We start from the raw sequence: 18,158 nt of genomic DNA, 5'->3' as shown, positions 1-18,158 counted from the left end.
CACGGCCAGGGTGAGCTCCCTCAGTAGGGACAGAGGGACATCACTTGACATTCCCTGGTGCCCCCGGAAACACTGTATACTCTCAGTCAAGGCGGGGTCATTGGTCTGGTGGGTTTGTGTCCTCCTAACTCTCCCTTCAGTTTTCCTTTTTGTTTTCTTAGTCTGATGAGGAAACTGAGGCTCAAAGAGGCCACTTCTCAGATCCTCAAACTGGGGTGGCCAAGCTCAGATGCGCCCCTAGGTCTGTCTGGCTCCTACAGAGCAAGCACTGCTTCCCTCCCTCACTCTACCTGCCCTTGTCCCCCAGGTTCCTCCCTGTTTGGGACCCTCTGCTGGCCACGTAGAGAGCTTGGGCTTTGAAGCGAACTTCTCCAAAGTTGAGGAATCAAAGCAGGGTAGCCGCTTGTTGTCCCGAGTTGCCTGTGGCCTGTGCCTCCCAAAGATTCCAGGGACCACACTTCTTTCCTGGGGGTAGGCCTAGCCTGCAGACCCTGGACCTCAGAGCTTCAGGGAGGCTGTGGAGGTAAAGAGAGAGCCTTGCTGGTCCTGAAGGTCCTGTGAACCAAGGGCTGCACTCCCTCCACAACGCTGTGTATCTCTGTGTCTCTGTCTCTGCATATGGGTTTGTCTCTCTGTGGAGAGCTTTGCATCCTTGTCTGCCTGGTGACTCTCTGGGTGTCAGGGACAGTGTGTGTCAGAGTTTGTGGGTGTGTGGTATCTCTCTGTCTTTCCCTTTTCCTTCATTTCTCTTGACTGCCCCCCTCCCTACATACCATTAAAATTCCACCCAGAGACAGGAAAACTGTGTCCACACAAATGCTGTACATAGATGTCCAGCTCAGTCCACAACAGCCAGACTGGAAACAACATAAATGACCATCAGCCAAGAAATGCATAGACAGAATGTTGTTTGACAGCCAGGCACAGTGGGCTACACTTATTATCTCAGCACTTATGCTGAGGCAGGAGGATTGTGAATTTGAGCCTGGTCTGGGCTACATATTGAAACCAAGACTCATACAAAAGCAGAATTGTGATCTCTCCATGCTGAATGTTATTGGACATGAAAAGGAATACAGTACTGATATGTACTGTTATCCAAAGTGATGAAAGTCAGGCATGCACAGAACCTGGAATGAAAGGATCCCATGCATGGGAAACGTATGTGGACAGGTAGTAGCTGAGTGGTTTCCAGGGATGAGGCAAGTGGGCAATCCCTAGAGAGCACAGGATTCTCTGTTTCAATGAGCCATTCTGAAACTGCCTATGTGATACTTCCTACATTGGGGAAACACTGAAGACGGTTGGTTACATATTACAAAAGTGTGATTTGTATAGGGCATGAGTTCTATATTGATAAAACTGTTAAAAATAAATGAAAACAAACAAAAGCCCTCACTCACATGTAAGGTGGCTTTGGAGCCCATGGAAACAACGCTAGTCTCAGGGCCCAGTGTGAACCAATGCCAGCTCTGCTGTACATTTGCTGTGTGGTATTGGGCAGGAAACAAAACCTATCTGAGCTTCAGGTGCCTCATTTCGAGAGACACAGAGGTCCCCCACAGGGTCCCCAGGGTCGTGCCAGCATCCTTGTCTCAGAAGGAACTCCATCAGTGCTGCAGCGGTGGGAGATTACCTCATTTTTCTTCAGCCCAGTGAGGTTTAGCCTGGCACCTCCCCAGTGCCTGGCAGGTGCCCATTCCCAGGCTAATGATTGCCCAGAGCTGAGTTAAATATCTGCCTGTTCAGTCGTGTTTCTGCCTGGGGAGTCCAGCCACCTCTACTGTGCACAGAGAACCTCAGCCTTGTAATCTGTCCTGCTGCTACTTAGATGAACTCTGTTTAATGAATAGCTCCCTTTGGTTATAACACACAGAACCTTCCAGAAGGTTTCTGAGGCCTGCTGTCCCACAGCCTGCATCTTCTGTTTTTGCTGATGAAGAGAAGGGATGTGGCTGTGCAGGACTGAAAAGAACACCTTCGGGTCCATGGGAAAAACAGTTTTTCTCTCCCTACCATGACACCTTCGCCCATTTTCTGAATAACTGCCTTGTTTGGGCTGAAGTTCTACCTTGTAACTTTGCACAGCAACCCATTTCCTGGATCATTGCATCTCCTGGGGGAAAACCATGAGATTTGGAACATCTAGATTCAGCGAGGAGAGCTGTGAAAAGCTGAAGTCTCTGGATCCTGTCTGGGTGGCAGGAGTTGCCTGACCTTGCCTCCACAGGCCTAGGGCCCTATTGCCCTCCATCTCCCAGCCAAAGCAGGGCAGGCCTCCCCTCCAGTCCTGCTGGATATAGGCAGCCACACAGGTATCCTTGCAGGTATAGCTTCACACAGCCAGGGTTATTCCCAGTGGTCCCACTCAGGCTTTCCTTCCTCCACAGGCACCCCAACTCTGCCTGCCTCCTGCACAGGCCCCTTTATTGTCTTTCACACTTCTGCAGTGTGTTTGCATTCCATTGGGTGGAGAAACCATAACCTTCTTCCCATTTCACCCCCTTTCCTTTCCTCCCCTTCCACCACTGTTACATGAAACTTTAAACTGCAGAGGACCACCAGACCTGGTGCCCAACTGCTTGGAGGCCGAGGTGGATCATCAGTCCAAAGCCAGCCTGCACAGCTTAGTAAAACCCTCAGCAGAAGTGCAGAACATGCCAGGGAACAGGGTGAGCAATGTTTTGGTCCCCTCCCACTGTGTCAGAGGTGGCTTCTTGGAGGCAATGCCCACTGGGCTCTGAGTAGCTGATGAACACCAGTGTTACAACTGTCCAGTGCCTACTGTCTTTCAGTCCCAGAAAGTCAGCTGGAAGCTTCATGCCTCTTATCTTTTATTTTATTAGACTCTTCATCTTTTGATTATATGGACAGACTGGAGCTGACCCAACCATTCCTTTCTTGTTTAAGGTTCTATTCCAAAACCCCGTGTGAATATTGCCTGTGTGTTTATACCCTGCAGTGCCACACTTTGACATTTTAATTGGCACATATAATCATCTTCATCAATGGAGTGCAGTGTGATAATACACATGTGACATGTGACTTGGATACTATCACATCTGTCACCTCTGTGAAATTTGCTTTGAAATTGCTTTGAAATTTATGTATTGTCAGCTACAGTGACCCTGCTGCACTGTGGAATGTGAGGTCTAATGCTCAAAGCTCAGTTACACCATGTGGTTGTTTTCCCATTGAGAATGGCCCATAGTCCTTCAATAGATGCTTGTTAATCTGTCTCAAGGTATTAAAAGCCTAATTACTTCAACACTAAAGAATCAGAATTAATTGATAGTGTCTGTCTGTCCAAGCATTTGTCTATGTATCCATCTATTTGTCCATCTAACCACCCATCATACATATATGTGTACCTATATACATCCACACATTTATCCATCTGTCCATCCACACATCCATTTACCCACCCACCTCCTCCATTCATCTCTTCATGAATCCACCCACCTACAAATCTGCTCATTCATCCATTCATCAAATTATTCCATCTATTCCTACAGCCATACTCCACATATCTATGCATAAGTCCATGCTCCCTCCAGTTATCTACCTATCTATACATACTGTGCTGGCTAATTTTATGTCGGCCCGACACATGCTAAAGCCATTTGGGAAGCAGAAGCCTCCATTGAGAAAATGCCCCTACCCCACTGGCCAGTGGACAAGCCTGTGGGACTTTTTCTTAACTGTTAATTGATGTGGGAGGGCCAAGTCCATTGTAGGTGGTAACAGTCTTGGGCAGGTGGTCCTGGAGTGTATAAGAAAGCCGAATGAGCAAGCTTCGTAAAGCAAGGCAGTGAGTAGTGCTCCTTCGTGGCCTCTGCATCAGTTCTGGCCTCCAGGTTCTTGCCCTGACTTCTCTCAATGATAGGCTGTAATATCTGAGATGACATTGACCCTTTCTTCCCCAGGTTGCTTTGGTCATGACATTTATCGCAGTAAAAGAAAAGTTATGACACATATATACATACATAGATTCATGTCTTCCTTCATCAATACATTCATACATAAGTACGTACACACATTCATACCTCCATCCTTCATCCACCCACTCATCTGTCCATTCACCTATTCTCTGCCTGCCCACTGGTAGATCCTCCATTCTATTCATTTATCCATTCCTCAGTCCTTCCATTCATTCTTGCATCCACCATTTACCAATCCAGCCATCTACTCATCCATCCTTCTTGCAAGAATCCAAATGGGCCTGTCATGGTCCCTTCCTGTGGCCACTGTTGCAGGTGGAATGTGACATTTTGGAGACTCGTGACCATCTGTCCTTAACATGGCAGAAAACTCACGGTGCCACTACTCACTGTCCCTCTTCCTTGCAGGAGTGTGAGCCATCCTTGAGCGGCAACATCACGGCGTTTGCACTGAAAGCCAGGGTTGTCTATCCCATCAACCAGAAGTTCCGGGTGAGCACTCCAGGTTCCAACTTGGCAGTGACGTTGACTCCATAATGGGCCTGGCTCCATGGGAGGGCAGGGATCAGATGTGGGTTTCCATCCTATCTGGAAGTTTGGTGTATAACGAATGGATCATAACATGAGAGTTGACCCATTCTGTGTGGGCACATGGAGGCCACAAAAAGGTCAGGAGTTACAGCTGCTTGATCTGCATGGATGGCAGCTACCCTCACAGTGGGATGCTAGCCTCCTCCGGGTGCTTCAGGCCCCAGCTCTTGTCTCTATCCATATGGCTCAGGGCTAATGCCAGATGCTATACCTCCTAGACACTTATACTGCACTGTGAGAGATTAACACACAGTTGGCATTTCCACTTTGTGGCATTCCCAAAAAGTGAATGGGCTGTTCAAGGTCACATGCAGGAGGAGGCCATTTCTACCCACCATACTTGGCAACAGGTCTTGCACCCATGAATGTGACCAGAGACCATTGGCTGGAATCTCTATGTAAAAAACAGCCATAATGGATGGAGGAGCTGAGCCCATGAGGTGTCCTGTGGACAGTGCCCTGGCCAAGAGTGTTTGGAAAAGGATTGGCATCCTGATACTCAAGAAAATGTGCTCTGGGTCTCTAAGGTGCCATTCTGACTCCCAACTCAGCTTTTCCTGCATGGCCCTTTCTTGCTGTGCTGTGGAATGGTGTGTGTGTGTGTGTGTGTGTGTGTGTGTGTGTGTGTGTGTGTACTTACTCGCGCTTCTGCCTCACCAGCTGTTTAGACCTCAGGCAAGACAGTGTGTGGAAGGGCTCAGAACCATGGTTTGCTCAGTCAGCGACTTCCTGCACCAGAGGGTGTTCCCAGACTCTCCCTGTGGAAGCCTTGTGATGAGCAGCATCTGGTTGTGCTGCTGGAGTTGTTAGGGTCAGAGCCGGGGCCCCGGTAGGCCAACAACTAAGCTTACCCATCCTCAGGAAGCCAGTTAAAGAGACAACAGCAGTGAAGAACAGAGAAAAGGGATGTATTCAATGTGGTCGCACTGAGAATAGCAATAAAGAGGTCCAATCACACACATACATGCACACACACGCACACACACACACACAAACACACACACACACACCCTATGCTCACCCCAGGCAAGTCCATCATCAGGGTCCTGACATGAGGTTTATGTTCAAACAGAAGAACAAGAGGTTTGTGTAACTAACAGTCGGGGTCATTGTGTGGCCCCACCTCCACCCATCTCTTAACCATCACTGAAGCCTTGCCATTTCCTCCAAGGTCTGGAAGGTCATCAGAACTGTGTGATGCCTCTTTCTGGGAGATGATCCTCCCCCCGCTGAGTTCAGCCTTTCCTCCTCCTGGTGTAGACTTTCTGGAGAAATTCTAATTTCTCGAGGACCATTGTTCCAGTGCTCTGATAGACTGGGTGGGAGATGGACGGCTCAGTCAGTAAAGTGTGCACTTCGCAAGCACCAGGACTTGAGTTCAGTCCCCAGAATCTCTGTATAAAAAGCTGCATGTGGTGATGTGCACGTGTAACCCTAGCACAGATTCTGGGGCTCACTGTCCAACCAGCCTCGCCAATCAATGAGCCTCAAGCCAGCAGGAAAACCTGCCTCAAAAGACAAGTTCAGGCTGAGCAAATTGGCTCAGTGGTAGAGTGCTTGCCTAGCAAGCACAAGGCCCAGGGTTCGATCCTCAGCTAAAAAAAAAAAAAAAAGACAAAAGACAAGTTCAATAGGAATGACTAGGAATGACTGCTAAGGCTGACCTCTGGCCAACACACACACACACACACACACACACACACACACACACACACACACACACACAGTAGAGGTTGGGAAAAATCTAAACCTCTTCGAGGCCAGTTACAATCATGGCTGACTGACCTGTTCCCCCAGCAAATGTGAAAAGCTTACTCAGCTCCTTACTGTCTGTCAGGTGAATGGAAGGCACTTATATGTCAATATGCTGTGGCCAGCTGAGCAACCCAAGGTGTTTCTGGGTTGCTATAGGTTCCCTGAACCGCCACCCCCATAGCCAGGCAAGCAGCCATAGAGAAATGGCCAGGGACCTCAGCAACCCAGCAGACCTTGAGGAAGGCAAACCCCAGCAAAGGCAGATTCCAGCAAGGCAGCTCAGTCTAGAAAGGCCCAGAAGCAGGACATGAGGAGGAGGAGGAGGAGCAGGGGCCAGCTCAGCCTATGTAGGCTCAGAAGCAGGCGACAAAGCTAGACAGAGAGCTGAGCACTTCCAATTATCCCAGGGTCCAGACTGTGACTAGTGCCACACTGGGTTTAGTTAGGAGACAAGGACCTGCCAGATAGCTATCAAGGCTTGTGACAGGAATGACCTTCATCAAGGCAGGGGCTTAGCACACATCATCAAAAGGGCTCCTGGGGCTGAGCCAGCCCCAGAAGAAACAAGGGAGGGAAGGCTGCTTTCCAGAGGTCGTCATGGGCTGGGCAGATGGGAGCACAGAGTACATACAGTACTAGAGACAGATCCTAAAGGCTCCAGAGCAGGAGCCCGGTCCAGAGGGCTGGCCTCATGGAAGCAAGCGCGGGGAACAGATGAGCCATGACTCAGTCCGTCAGGTGTGGGCTTGACCGTGGTCCTGGGGCAGAAGCTTGGTCTGTGCACACTCACCCCAATGGTCAGCTCAGTCGAGTCTCCTCTGTTCCCAGCCTCTGGCTGATGGATCCTCCCACCCGTCCCTGCATGAAAACCTGACACAGGCGGCAGCCATCTTGCCCCACCTACCCCACCAGCCAGCAGAGGCCTCACCAGCCAGCAGCCTGGGCAGCCTGAGCCAGGCTGGCAAGGAGGATGGCAGCTCCTCCTCCAGCATGCACTCAGCCTACAGTGACGACAGGCTCCTCCACTGTGCCTTCCTCCGGGTGGGCAGCTTCCCTGAAGTGCTGGTCTGTGAGAGGTAAGGAGCAAAGGTGGGACAGTGGAGCTGCAGCGGATGAGGCAAAGGAGGAACCAAGTCCAGAAAAGTGAAATGACTCAGCCATGGACACACTGAAGCACACTGTCAGAGCTGGGGACCAGATACTTTTACTACTGGGCACAGAGCATGGGTCAATATTGGAGATATAGAGTCGAGCCTGAGGCCTGGAGAGAGGCGACAAGGGAGCGGTGTTTGAACACTGATGTGTCCCAATAATTGTAATGTAGCAAACACCCTGGCAGTTGAGGCAAAGCTTACAGTACCTGCAAAAATTGTCGCAGGAACTTGAGGGTCTGGTCACCGTTACTCATGGCTATATCTCCTTTGCATGGCAGAGGGGCCTGGACCAGGTTTGGTGATCCATAAACGCCAGGTAATATTTCCCCTACTTTGTGAAAGGACACAGAGAGGCTTGCCAAATTCACACCGCAGTGAGAGATAAGCCAGGTTTGAGTGATAAGCCACCTTATCTCTGAGGCTCGGGTGCCATGTCACCATACTCACTTTGTGGTCTGCTGTCAAGAGTATGACAGGCAGCTGTCCTCAGGCCTCTGTCCCCTGCAGTTCCAGGAATCCCTTGGATGCCTTAGTTACTTTTCTATTGTTATGCTGAGATATGTGATCAAGGCAACTTACAGGAGAAAGAGTTCATTGAAGCTTTCAGTTCCAGAGGGTTAGAGTCCTGGACACCATGGTTGGGAACAGGGCAGCAGGCAGGCAGGTGTGGCAGCTGGAACAACAGGCATGCATCCTTAGCTGCAGACAGAGAAGTAACAGGGAATGAAAGCTCCAAGTGTGCTCCCGGTGGCACACCTCCTCCAACAGGGTCACACCTTCTTCTTCTTCTTCTTCTTCTTCTTCTTCTTCTTCTTCTTCTTCTTCTTCTTCTTCTTCTTCTTCTTCTTCTTCTTCTTCTTCTCTTCTTCTTCTTCTTCTTCTTCTTCTTCTTCTTCTTCTTCTTCTTCTTCTTCTTCTCTTCTTCTTCTTCTTCTTCTTCTTCTTCTTCTTCTTCTTCTTCTCCTCCTCCTCCTCCTCCTCCTCCTCCTCCTCCTCCTCCTCCTCCTCCTCCTCCTCCTCCTCCTCTACTAACCTCCACAGCCTGGTGTAGGCATCTAGCATCTCTGTTTTAGCATTAGGAAGAAGCAGGCTCTGAAAGTTTAAGACCCTGCCTTCAGTCTCACCATGTATTTAACTACGGCTTCTCCTCCTCCTCCTCCTCCTCCTCCTCTTCCTCCTTCTTCTCCTTCTCCTTCTCCTTCTCCTTTCCTTCTTCTTCTTCTTCTTCTTCTTCTTCTTCTTCTTCTTCTTCTTCTTTTTCTTCTTCTTTTTTTTTTTTTTTTTTTTTTTTGGTTTTTCAAGACAGGGTTTCTCTGTGTAGCTTTGTGCCTGTCCTGGAACTCACTCTGTAGCCCAGGCTGAACTCACAGAGATCCGCCTGCCTCTGCCTCCCTAGTGCGGGTCACACCTTCTAATCCTTCCCAAACAGTTCCACCGTCTGGGGACCAAGTATTCAAACACATGAGCCTATGGAGGCCATTCTCATCTAAACCACCACAACAGGGGACAATCCTGGCCCGAGAATAAGAATGAGTGGGTTTGGATCCTGTTGCCAGGGGAGGTGGCTGTGGGAGACTAGCATGGACCACATTCTCACATTTGCACTTACAGACTTCAGAACTGTGTGGATAGGTGTTTTTATCCAAATGCATTTGTCTGTGAGGAAGAAAAGGGTCCCCAAGGCGACCTGGGTCTGTGCTCAATGGCTTTGGCCTCTGCTCTCGAAGTCACTTTGTCACACAGACCTGAGGCTGTCTGTGCTGAGAAAGGTGGCCTGTGGTGACAGAACATACTAGAGAGGACACACCAAGCCTGCTCCTCTGGCTTTCTCTCTGTGAACAGTTGGCTCCAATGTCCCAGGAAGCTGTACCCTGACACTTCCTGTTCCCTCAGCTGAGGCTTCCAGCAGCAGTCTAGACTTCTCTAATCCTGAGTGTATGTGAGGAACATGAACCGGGGAAAGACACACCACAAAGACCAAGTAGAGACCAGTGTCCTTTCCTCATCCTGGCTCCTTACCCTTTGACCCCTGTCTCCTTCTCTCCGGTGGATCAGTGCGGATATTGACCTGTGTGTTTGCAGCCTTCACCTGAAAGACCTGCTTCGGGTAGACACGGCACTGAGACAGGAGAAGCACCTGGTAGGTGGAGTCATTGGCCATCTCTTCCTGACCTGGGGACCAGATGGGGATATGAGACTCCCTGTGTGCAAAGAGCCCCAGATGTGTGAAGGGTACAGACATGGGTGAAAACAGATGTGGGAACGGGAGTGATGAGGTGAGGTCTGGGTGTGGTGAAGCCTTCACTGGCATTGACAGGACTTGGCTTTCCATTATCTGGGAGAGGAGCCATCTAGAGGTGAGCTCATGCTCAGGCTGCACCTGCTGAGAACACAGGGTAGGGAGAGCACTGTGTAAGGGGAAGAAACTTAAGTCAGCAACCACATACAGGCTGAGGCTGTGGGGAGGCCAGACACTGCACATATCACTGAGGGAGTAGAAAACTGTACACGCGCTTCTAAGAAAACCAAGCATGTGATGTCCAGAGGACCAGTGGCTCTTCCCTGATTATCCATCTTAGAGAGACCATGCTGGCACCAGCCTGAATGTTCACCACAGGGGTCTGTGATGATACCTGGCTGATAGAGTCCTGCGGTGGAGTAATGCATGGAGATGGTACCTTCTCGGATTCTCTTGGGACCCCCGATTCTGAGAGGCCCCTTCTTGGCTTATGGAGCATCTCCTCTTGTGGAGACAGGAGTCTGGGAGGGCTCTGCACTTCCCAATCCTTTAGAGGTGTCTCTAACTCTCTTACAAGGAAGCAAGTCTCCGTGTGGAGATGGGGGTCATGAAGGGCTGGCTCTGCACGGTGTAGGCACTGAGTCAATAGTGTAAGGATGGCAGGGTCAGTGGAGAGAGACGGAAGAGAAGAGGGTAGGGAGGTGGGGAGAAGGGAGTAAGAAAGGAAGGGAGGGGAGAAATATTCTTTAGAAGCTCCATAAAACCTGGCCCAGGACAGGGATTGCCAGGATGTATAGTCTCTTTTATATATGGATCCTTTCCTCCAGCAATAACTATGTCAGGAGGGAGGGCACTTCTCGGTTGTTTCTCTCACTTCCCTTCTGCCCACAGATGTTCATTCAGATTCTTAAATCATGCCTCCTGGACCTTTTTCCTAAAAAGAAGCCTGATGATGAACTATACCAGAAGATCCTTTCAAAGCAAGAGCATGTAAGTCTTTAGTCTATATCTCAAGGTAACTCAATAAAATGTTAAAATAATAAACCAGAGCATGATACTCATAAAAATATTTTCCTTTAATGCATACAATGGTTTTTATACATTTGAACACAGTGTGATCTCTTGTGAAAATGCATGCGCATATGTAAAAAGGACCCTTGCAGTGACCCACAGCTTGGGTCCTGGAACCCTGACTAGGGCCAGCAAAAGGATAAAGAAGGGACAGACACACATACAGGAGAGCTGGGACCAGATGGGAGTGTGCTCACTCAGATGAATGGTGCCTGCAACCACCAGAACCTCAGCATATTTATTAGGGACATCAGAGGAGGGGGAGGTAGGTAGTTTCAGCAGGAGGTATCTGCAGTGAGTAGTCTCAGCATTTCGTCCATCTCCTGAAGGAGTTGGCCCCACATCCCCTGGGTTACATGGAAACACAGCTCCAGAGAAGCAAGGACTATTCCTCCCCTCCACATTGGGGTTTGAAGGAGCCACTCAGAGTACCCCACGATCTTTCCTGATTGAGCTGCAGATCTAGAAATGCTGTCAGCCTGGAGGATGTTGCTCCCTAACACTGAATCCAAGAACTGACACTCTTCAAAAGAAGAGCTGGACCATGTAAGTCTCCTCATGGAAGCAGGTCCTGTGTTGCCTGTCCACTGTGCTGAGACCACACTGGACCAAAGGCTTCCCCTGAAGATGGTGTCCCAGGGAGAAAGAAGCTGGGCAAGCCAAGCTGTACTTCCTGCTCTTGAACCCACCAAGTGCTTACCACTTCCTCCTTGAGGTGTAGTGTATAATCCTTCCCCATGGAAACCCTATGACTGAAGAAGGAATATTCCTGCCCAGCCCCTAGAACACACATTTTCTAAGAGTTTGTAGTGACTGAAAGACACGATTTGATTGTTTGCTAAGTACTGTGTATAGCTTCAGGAGGACATAAAAGAAAATCAGCATTCATTCTTGGTGTCCAATTTTTACTGAAGTATAAGAGTTTTCACCCTTACATCTTAAATACGTTTTAACTTTATGTGTATGAACGAATGATGTGGGTGTGGGTGAGTGTGCCACAGCGCATGAGTGGAGGTCAGAGGACAGCTCTACGGAATCTGTTCTCTCTTTCCATCTTTGTGTGGGTTCTGGATATCAAACTCAGATAGCTAGGCTCACACAACAGTTTCTTCCACCTGCAGATCCATCTCTCTGGCCCAGCATTAAACCCTAAGACAACACCCAGAACCTCTCATTACTGTTAAGATATATTTTTATAAAATATTTGTCAAAAATATAAGAACATTTATCCTTCTAGAATTTGAGTTTTGCAAATTTTTCTTTGTGTATTTGTTCTTCTCCTTCACCCCAGGACTTGGAGGAGTTAGAAAAGGGATTTCAGGCCAGACTGGCAAACACAGAAATGTTGGGCACCAGTGATCCTGGCTACGTTTCCCTGGCAGATGTGGAGAGGAAGGAGAGAGAGCTCTCGGAGCATCTCATAGACAATGTGAGTGCTGCCCTCTCTTCCCAGGGTTTCTGCAACGGTGACGTTGGCGAGATTAAAGAGGACACTACCATGTCCCATCCTGAGGCAGAGACCCGGTTTCAGAAGTTCAGTGGCAGCGAACATACAGTTAGAGAGTGGAGATTTACAGAGGGAAGTTTTTTATCCATCTACATTTTCAGCTGGCTGTTTTTATCACTGAAATCCATGATTCCTATAAGCAGTCAATGTCACTACTACTCCATAGTAGAGTGGATTCTGGGAGCGTCTCCCATCCTCAGCTTCACGAAACATGCTTCTCATGCCACAAAAGAAGGCTTCCTCAGAACGCTCCTTTCCCTTTTTGACTCCGTGGCCTCCTGGCCATGGATCTGTGTGAAGCAGGTGTGTCCTGGCCACCTCCTGTGCTGGGCAGTGGGGATTCAGATTTGCTTGCACAAGTCCTTGCCCAAGAGACTTGGAGGCAGCCATAGTGAGCAAGGAGGACCACCTGGCTCCCATGCTGCTGTGGAAAGGTATTGGGGGAGGCTGAGATATGATTGAAGGACATGTTTCTTTCCTTTCAGGATCTGAAAGGCTCCTTCAAGGGCCATAGAGAGGCCAGTCAGAAGGGATGCTGACCCATGTGAGCAGACACAAGCCAGAGAAAGCTGGGAGGAGTGGTTTATTTGGACTTCCAGTTTCAGAGGGTCAGAGTCTTTGATGGCAGAATGAAGGCATGGCTGTAGGAGCAGAAAGCTGAGGGCTCACACCCTGGACCACAAGTGTGGGGCAGAGTAGAGAACTAGAAATGCCACAAGTCTTTAAACTCTCAAAGCCTTCCTCCAATACAAGGCCACACCTCCTAAGCCTCCCAAAACAGTGCCACCAACTGGGAACCAAGCATTTAAATGCCTGAGGCTATGGGGAATGTTCATTCAGGGGCACAGTTACTTTTCTCCACTCTGTGACCAAATACCTACCAAGTAAGTACCTTAAGGGTGGAATGGTTTATTCAGCTTACAGTTCAAAGGGATGGCATCCATAGGGCTGAAGGCATGGTTGCAGGAACTTGAAGCAGCTGGTTACATTGTATCAACAGTTAATGTTGGCACTCCCCTTGCCTTCTCCTTTTTATTCACTCTGGGACATCCAGCCCACAGGATGGTGACACCCACATTCAGGATCCATGTAGACTAAAAGGATCTGAACCAAATACAGCCAGTGACAGTCATATTCTGTGACATCTCGGTTTTTCCTAGTCCTGTTGCTCTGCCTCAGGATATGTTCTACTCAGAAGTAAGCAAGCAAGGCACACAGATGACACACAGCCTGCATGCCAGGAAGGACAGCCACCAGACTTCCCGACATCCTTGATGCTGAAGCTTAGATAGGCCATGTTGTCATACTTCAAAGCCCCCGACTTCCCAAGTCATGAATTGACTATTCCTGGCTCTGGTCCTGCTAAGATGCAGCGTGGGAAGCTGGATTTCAAAAGCAGAATTTCACAGTCAGCATCTTCTCTGCCATTTGGCTCTTTTGTACTTCTGGAACATGACTAATAGTTAGTGGCCTCCTGAGTTTTTATTTTAGGCCATATTTAATCCCTTGGAGAGATCCTGGAACTCACAGGGTCTCATTGTCTCACATTTCACACTCCCAAGGAGTAATTGTGACCTATGTGGAGTCCTTAAGCTGTGCTCATAACTTCCTTATTGGCAGTGATGCCCTGTGTTTGCTGAAAACACCTCTGTAATATGCCCACGGTAGCTGGGGCAGAGTGGAGGGCCTACCAGAGGATGCAATCACTGCCAAGATAAGCCCACTTCAATTGCAGAAGGGTTGAGAATCTCTGGTGGGAATAAAGGATGAGCTGTGACTCCCAGACACTGGCTAGAGCTCTTTTTTGAATAAGATGTCCCCATTTGCCTGCTCCTCATGCTCATTTCACAGATGGGAGCTTTCTGGAAGCAGATGGAAAGCATCCAGCCCATTCTCATGGACCAGTTGAAATGCTCCAGCTCCAAGGCACGGCAACTCATGACAACTCTGACAGGAAGAATGATTGCTGCTGAAGGGTTGTTGCGTGATGCTCAGGACCTGCAGGCCCGGGTAATGCAGGGCATGAGAAGGGGTGGGAAGACACTCAGACACCTCAGGGATTAGGGGGTCAGAGGGGGATTAGCACCCCAGAAAAGGGCAGTGAATCCACCTACTATCCATCCATCATCCATCCCCATCTGCCCCATCTATCCATGATCAATCATCCATCCATCACACAACCCTCCATCATCTACCCTTTAAAAGAAGGATCTATTTTATATGTGTACAACTGTTTTGCCTGAGTGTATGTATATATACCAGGTACATGTCTGGTACCCAAGGAGGTCAGAGGAGGGTGCCAGATCCTCTGGAACTGGAGTTATGGATGGTTGTGGACCACCAAGTGGGTATTGAGAACCAAAGGCACGTCCTTTGCAAGAGCAACAAGTATTCTTAACCACTGAGCCATCTCTCTAGCCCCTTGTTAATTATACATGTATGCACACACTCATGTTGTATGCACATCTTCATATGTTTGTGTGTGTGTGTCTGTCTGTCTGTCTATGTCTTTGTGTCTGTGTGTATCTGTATGTGTCATGTAAGTGTAGGTGGTTGCAGAGGCCAGAGGTGTCGGGTCCCCTTCAAACCAGAGTTACAGGCCATTGTGAGCCACCTGACATGGGTGCTGGGAATTAAACTCAGGTCCCCTAGGAGCACTGTACATGTTCTCAACTGCTGAACCATCTCTCCAGCTGTCTGCCCATTTTTACACCCACCCACCCACCCATCACCCACCATCCAATGGTGGGGGTGCTGGGGAGCTTTAAAGACTCCAATGCTTGGGCTCTGGCAGATTTCCATCCAGTGGTTAGGCTTAGGCTGACACCCAGGAGCAGAGAGGTGTGGGATACAGGGTCCTAGAATCTGGGCTTCCTAGAGGACAATGGTTGAAACGTTTGGGGGCAGGACAGGACTGGTCTCTGAAGTAGCCCCCTAGAGAAGCAGGCATACTGGGGCTAATCCCAGACTCTAAAAGCATGGGGAGGCTTCCATCCCTGCCTAAGATGCGGATGGGGAGAGAGGGAGTTCACCATGAATAGAGTATGGAATTGGAACCCACTACCTCCTCCACCAAGGCAGAGCCCTGACACCCAGCCATTATCACATGTCTCCCTATAGGATGTCCTGGAGAGAACAATGGGCCGGGCCTACATGGCAAGAATGGTGGAGTTCCTGAGGACCCAGATCCAGGAGGAGACCAAGTGCCGACTGGCCGCCATCTCCCGTGGCCTGGAGCTGCTGACTGTCCAGGGACAGCTGTCGGGGAGGCAGAAGGAGGAACTTCTGACCCAGCAACACAAGGCCTTCTGGGAGGAGGCAGAGTGCTTTGGCAGGGGTGAGCTAGTGAGCCTGAGCTGGAGACCTGGCATAGCCTGTGACACGAAGTCAGGGCTGCCTTCCTTCTAGTCCTGAGGATGGGCTGCCGCTGTCAGGCCCAGCCTCCCTCTCTATACAGCAGAGTGATCAGAGTCTGTGTGAGATCAGGGCCATTGTCTATTCTCGGTGACCCAGGCTAACAAGACCCCAGTGTCAAGGCAAGACCACTTGGAATTCAAAGGAGCACAGGAAAGGAGAGGGCGTCAACCAGAGTGGACATAGAAATGCCCAGGGGTGGTACATGCTAACCACGTGCAGCCCCAGCCATGCCCAACTGAAGGGCTAGCTAGTGAGGGTGAGCCAGGTCATCGTGGGTGGAGGAATGCCACATGGGTTCCCCTTGTCTGCTCCTACCCACAGGGCCAGCTGGAGGTAGACTAGGCAAGCTCAAAATCCTTGGGGTCACCATCAATGAGACCTGCACAGGAAAACAGGTCTGTGACCGGTAGTGGAGGGACTGCCTGCTAGGTCATAGGAGCAGGTCACTGTGGCCCTACTAGAGAGTCACTTCCTGTTCTGTGGTTCTTTCTAATCCCAGAATTCATGCAGCGGGGCAAAGACCTGGTCCAAGCATCTCTGGCTCACCAGGCGGAGGTGATGGCGGAGTTCACACAAATCCAGGAGGAAGAGCAAAGAAGTTTCCTGGCTGATTCCCAGCTGACCTCAGACCCAGGAGAGTTCCTCAAGGTGACTCTGCCCCTGCTATATCCCCTGGACTTTACCCTGGCAAGCTGAGCCTGTTCCATCAGACCACACTTCAACTCAGGCTTCCCTGTGCCAAGCACATGACCATAGCCAAGTCCCTCAGTCTCTGGGCTCCTGATTCGTCTTTCATGTGCCAGTGATGAGCATCCCAAGCTGGGCTGCTGAGAGAAGGTGGGGAATCTGTAGCAAACACACCAGAATAATGGCTCGTGGCACACGGAGCGTGTAAGACCCAAGCCTCTCTCAGAACTGTCCTCGGCCATGGGAGTGGAGCATCCCCCAACTTTGGCCAGGCAAGTGGTCAGGACCAGGGAGGTAGCCCCACTAGAAAATGCCCTGGGTCCCAGTAGGAAGAGGGCAGGAGGCCCGTGGGAGGGCAGGAAGTGATGTGCCAGCTTTCTGGAGAGAAAACGAGCAGCTGGAAACCAGTGGGACAGTGGGACAGGCTGGGCTGCAGTACAGCCACAGGGCCAAGAGGACAGGACAGCAGGGGGCAGCACCATGGTAAAGCAATTCCCACCCTCACTTTCCACTCCCCATGAGCTCTAGCTAGGGCCATGCCCAAGAGTCAGGAATGCACCCTAAAGGGGTGGGACTTACTCTGTGTGAGAAGATTAACCATGGTAAGAAGAAGATAGGCCTCAGCTCCTTGTCACCTTCAGATAACTCTGTGCTCAGGCTGAGCCCCCAGCATGGCAAGGTGATAGGCATTTACGTCCCAAGATCCAGCTTGGACCAGACAACGTGGCTGGTGTCCAGGGGACAAGAGAAAGCAGGTGAATGAATGAATGAATGAATGAATGGGCAAATGAGTGGACACTGAGCTCCAGCCCACCTTCAGGACCCCCATTTCTAGTCCCTGCCCTCCAGTCTCATCTCACACCCACTCCACACCATCCTATAGGCAAACAGAGGGCTCTACAAGCATCCATTTGTGGTAGCTGCCACTCAAGCATGGGTGACCTTGGCTCCTGTGCCCCCCAACCCTTATTTTCATGGACTATCTAGACATTTCTCCTGATGGGATGGCCCCTGTGCCCTTCCCTTACCGTGAAAAGCCAGCCTCTGTCCTTGCGTTCTACTCTACCCTCTGGCTATGTAGGAACCTCTGATAACCTGCTGTCTGCTCCATGTCCAGCTGTTCTGTTGGCTCCCTGGAGGCAGGGTCCTACTTCTGGCTGGCAGGGCTTGGCTGCTTCTTGTCTACACAGGCCTCTAATCACCTGTCTGCTTTACCCTAGATTCCCAGGTAGGACCCCTGGGTATGGTAGGTCACCATCAGAGATCAGAGAGGGTGTTGTCTGGTGACAAGGCATAGAAGAGATAGCAAGGTGGCCGGGTGGACACGCCTCATCACTGTGGCAGAGGCCCAGACTGGCTTCCTGGGAGCTGGATTTGAAGTACTGGCACAATTTGCAAGCCACTGAAGCCATGTGGCAGCTCCATGCCTCAGTTTCTTCACAATTATATTGGGACGAATATTCAGCCCAGCGGAGATGTCAAGGAGTTGTGCAGAAAAACCAAGGAGAGCAATTTTCTTCTGTACATGGTTCCTGTTTTAACTACAGGCTTTTCATGAGGTCCTGGAGAGGCAGCGGCTGACACGGAGTGACCAGGAGGAGGAGGAGGACATCAGGATCACTGAGGCCATGGCTGCACTCTGCCAAGTACGTGATTGTATTACTGTTCTTGTTGCTGTAACAGAAATACCTGACAAGAATGAGTTGAGAGAGGGCTGGTTCTGGCTCTCGGTCCATCATGGTGGGGAAGGCATGGCGTCAGAAGCATAAGGCAGCTGGCTGCATTGCATCTTCAGT

The 18,158-nt window shown here is 50.0% G+C and overlaps 1 protein-coding gene across 5 annotated transcripts in view; it reads left to right on the top strand.

Moving 5' to 3' along the window:
- The window catches only part of Evc (EvC ciliary complex subunit 1), a 41,354-nt gene that overhangs the window by 5,571 nt on the left and 17,625 nt on the right, over positions 1–18,158 (top strand). For 3 of the 5 annotated variants that reach the window (XM_036200924.1, XM_036200923.1, XM_036200922.1), the window contains exons 3-11: positions 4,350–4,433; positions 7,116–7,363; positions 9,497–9,581; positions 10,572–10,670; positions 12,043–12,180; positions 14,110–14,268; positions 15,379–15,595; positions 16,175–16,323; positions 17,910–18,008. In XM_036200924.1, the coding sequence (XP_036056817.1) occupies positions 4,350–4,433; positions 7,116–7,363; positions 9,497–9,581; positions 10,572–10,670; positions 12,043–12,180; positions 14,110–14,268; positions 15,379–15,595; positions 16,175–16,323; positions 17,910–18,008 (1,278 nt within the window). Of the gene's footprint in view, positions 1–2,554; positions 2,673–4,349; positions 4,434–7,115; positions 7,364–9,496; positions 9,582–10,571; positions 10,671–12,042; positions 12,181–14,109; positions 14,269–15,378; positions 15,596–16,174; positions 16,324–17,909; positions 18,009–18,158 lie in introns of all 5 variants that reach the window. The other 2 variants (XM_036200925.1, XM_036200926.1) reach the window with 2 other exon arrangements.

Source organism: Onychomys torridus, chromosome 10 (assembly GCF_903995425.1).
Source record: "Onychomys torridus chromosome 10, mOncTor1.1, whole genome shotgun sequence".
NCBI lineage: Eukaryota > Metazoa > Chordata > Mammalia > Rodentia > Cricetidae > Onychomys > Onychomys torridus.
The sequence above is the reverse complement of the archived record's forward strand: the minus strand, read 5'-3'. Positions and strand labels throughout refer to the sequence as shown.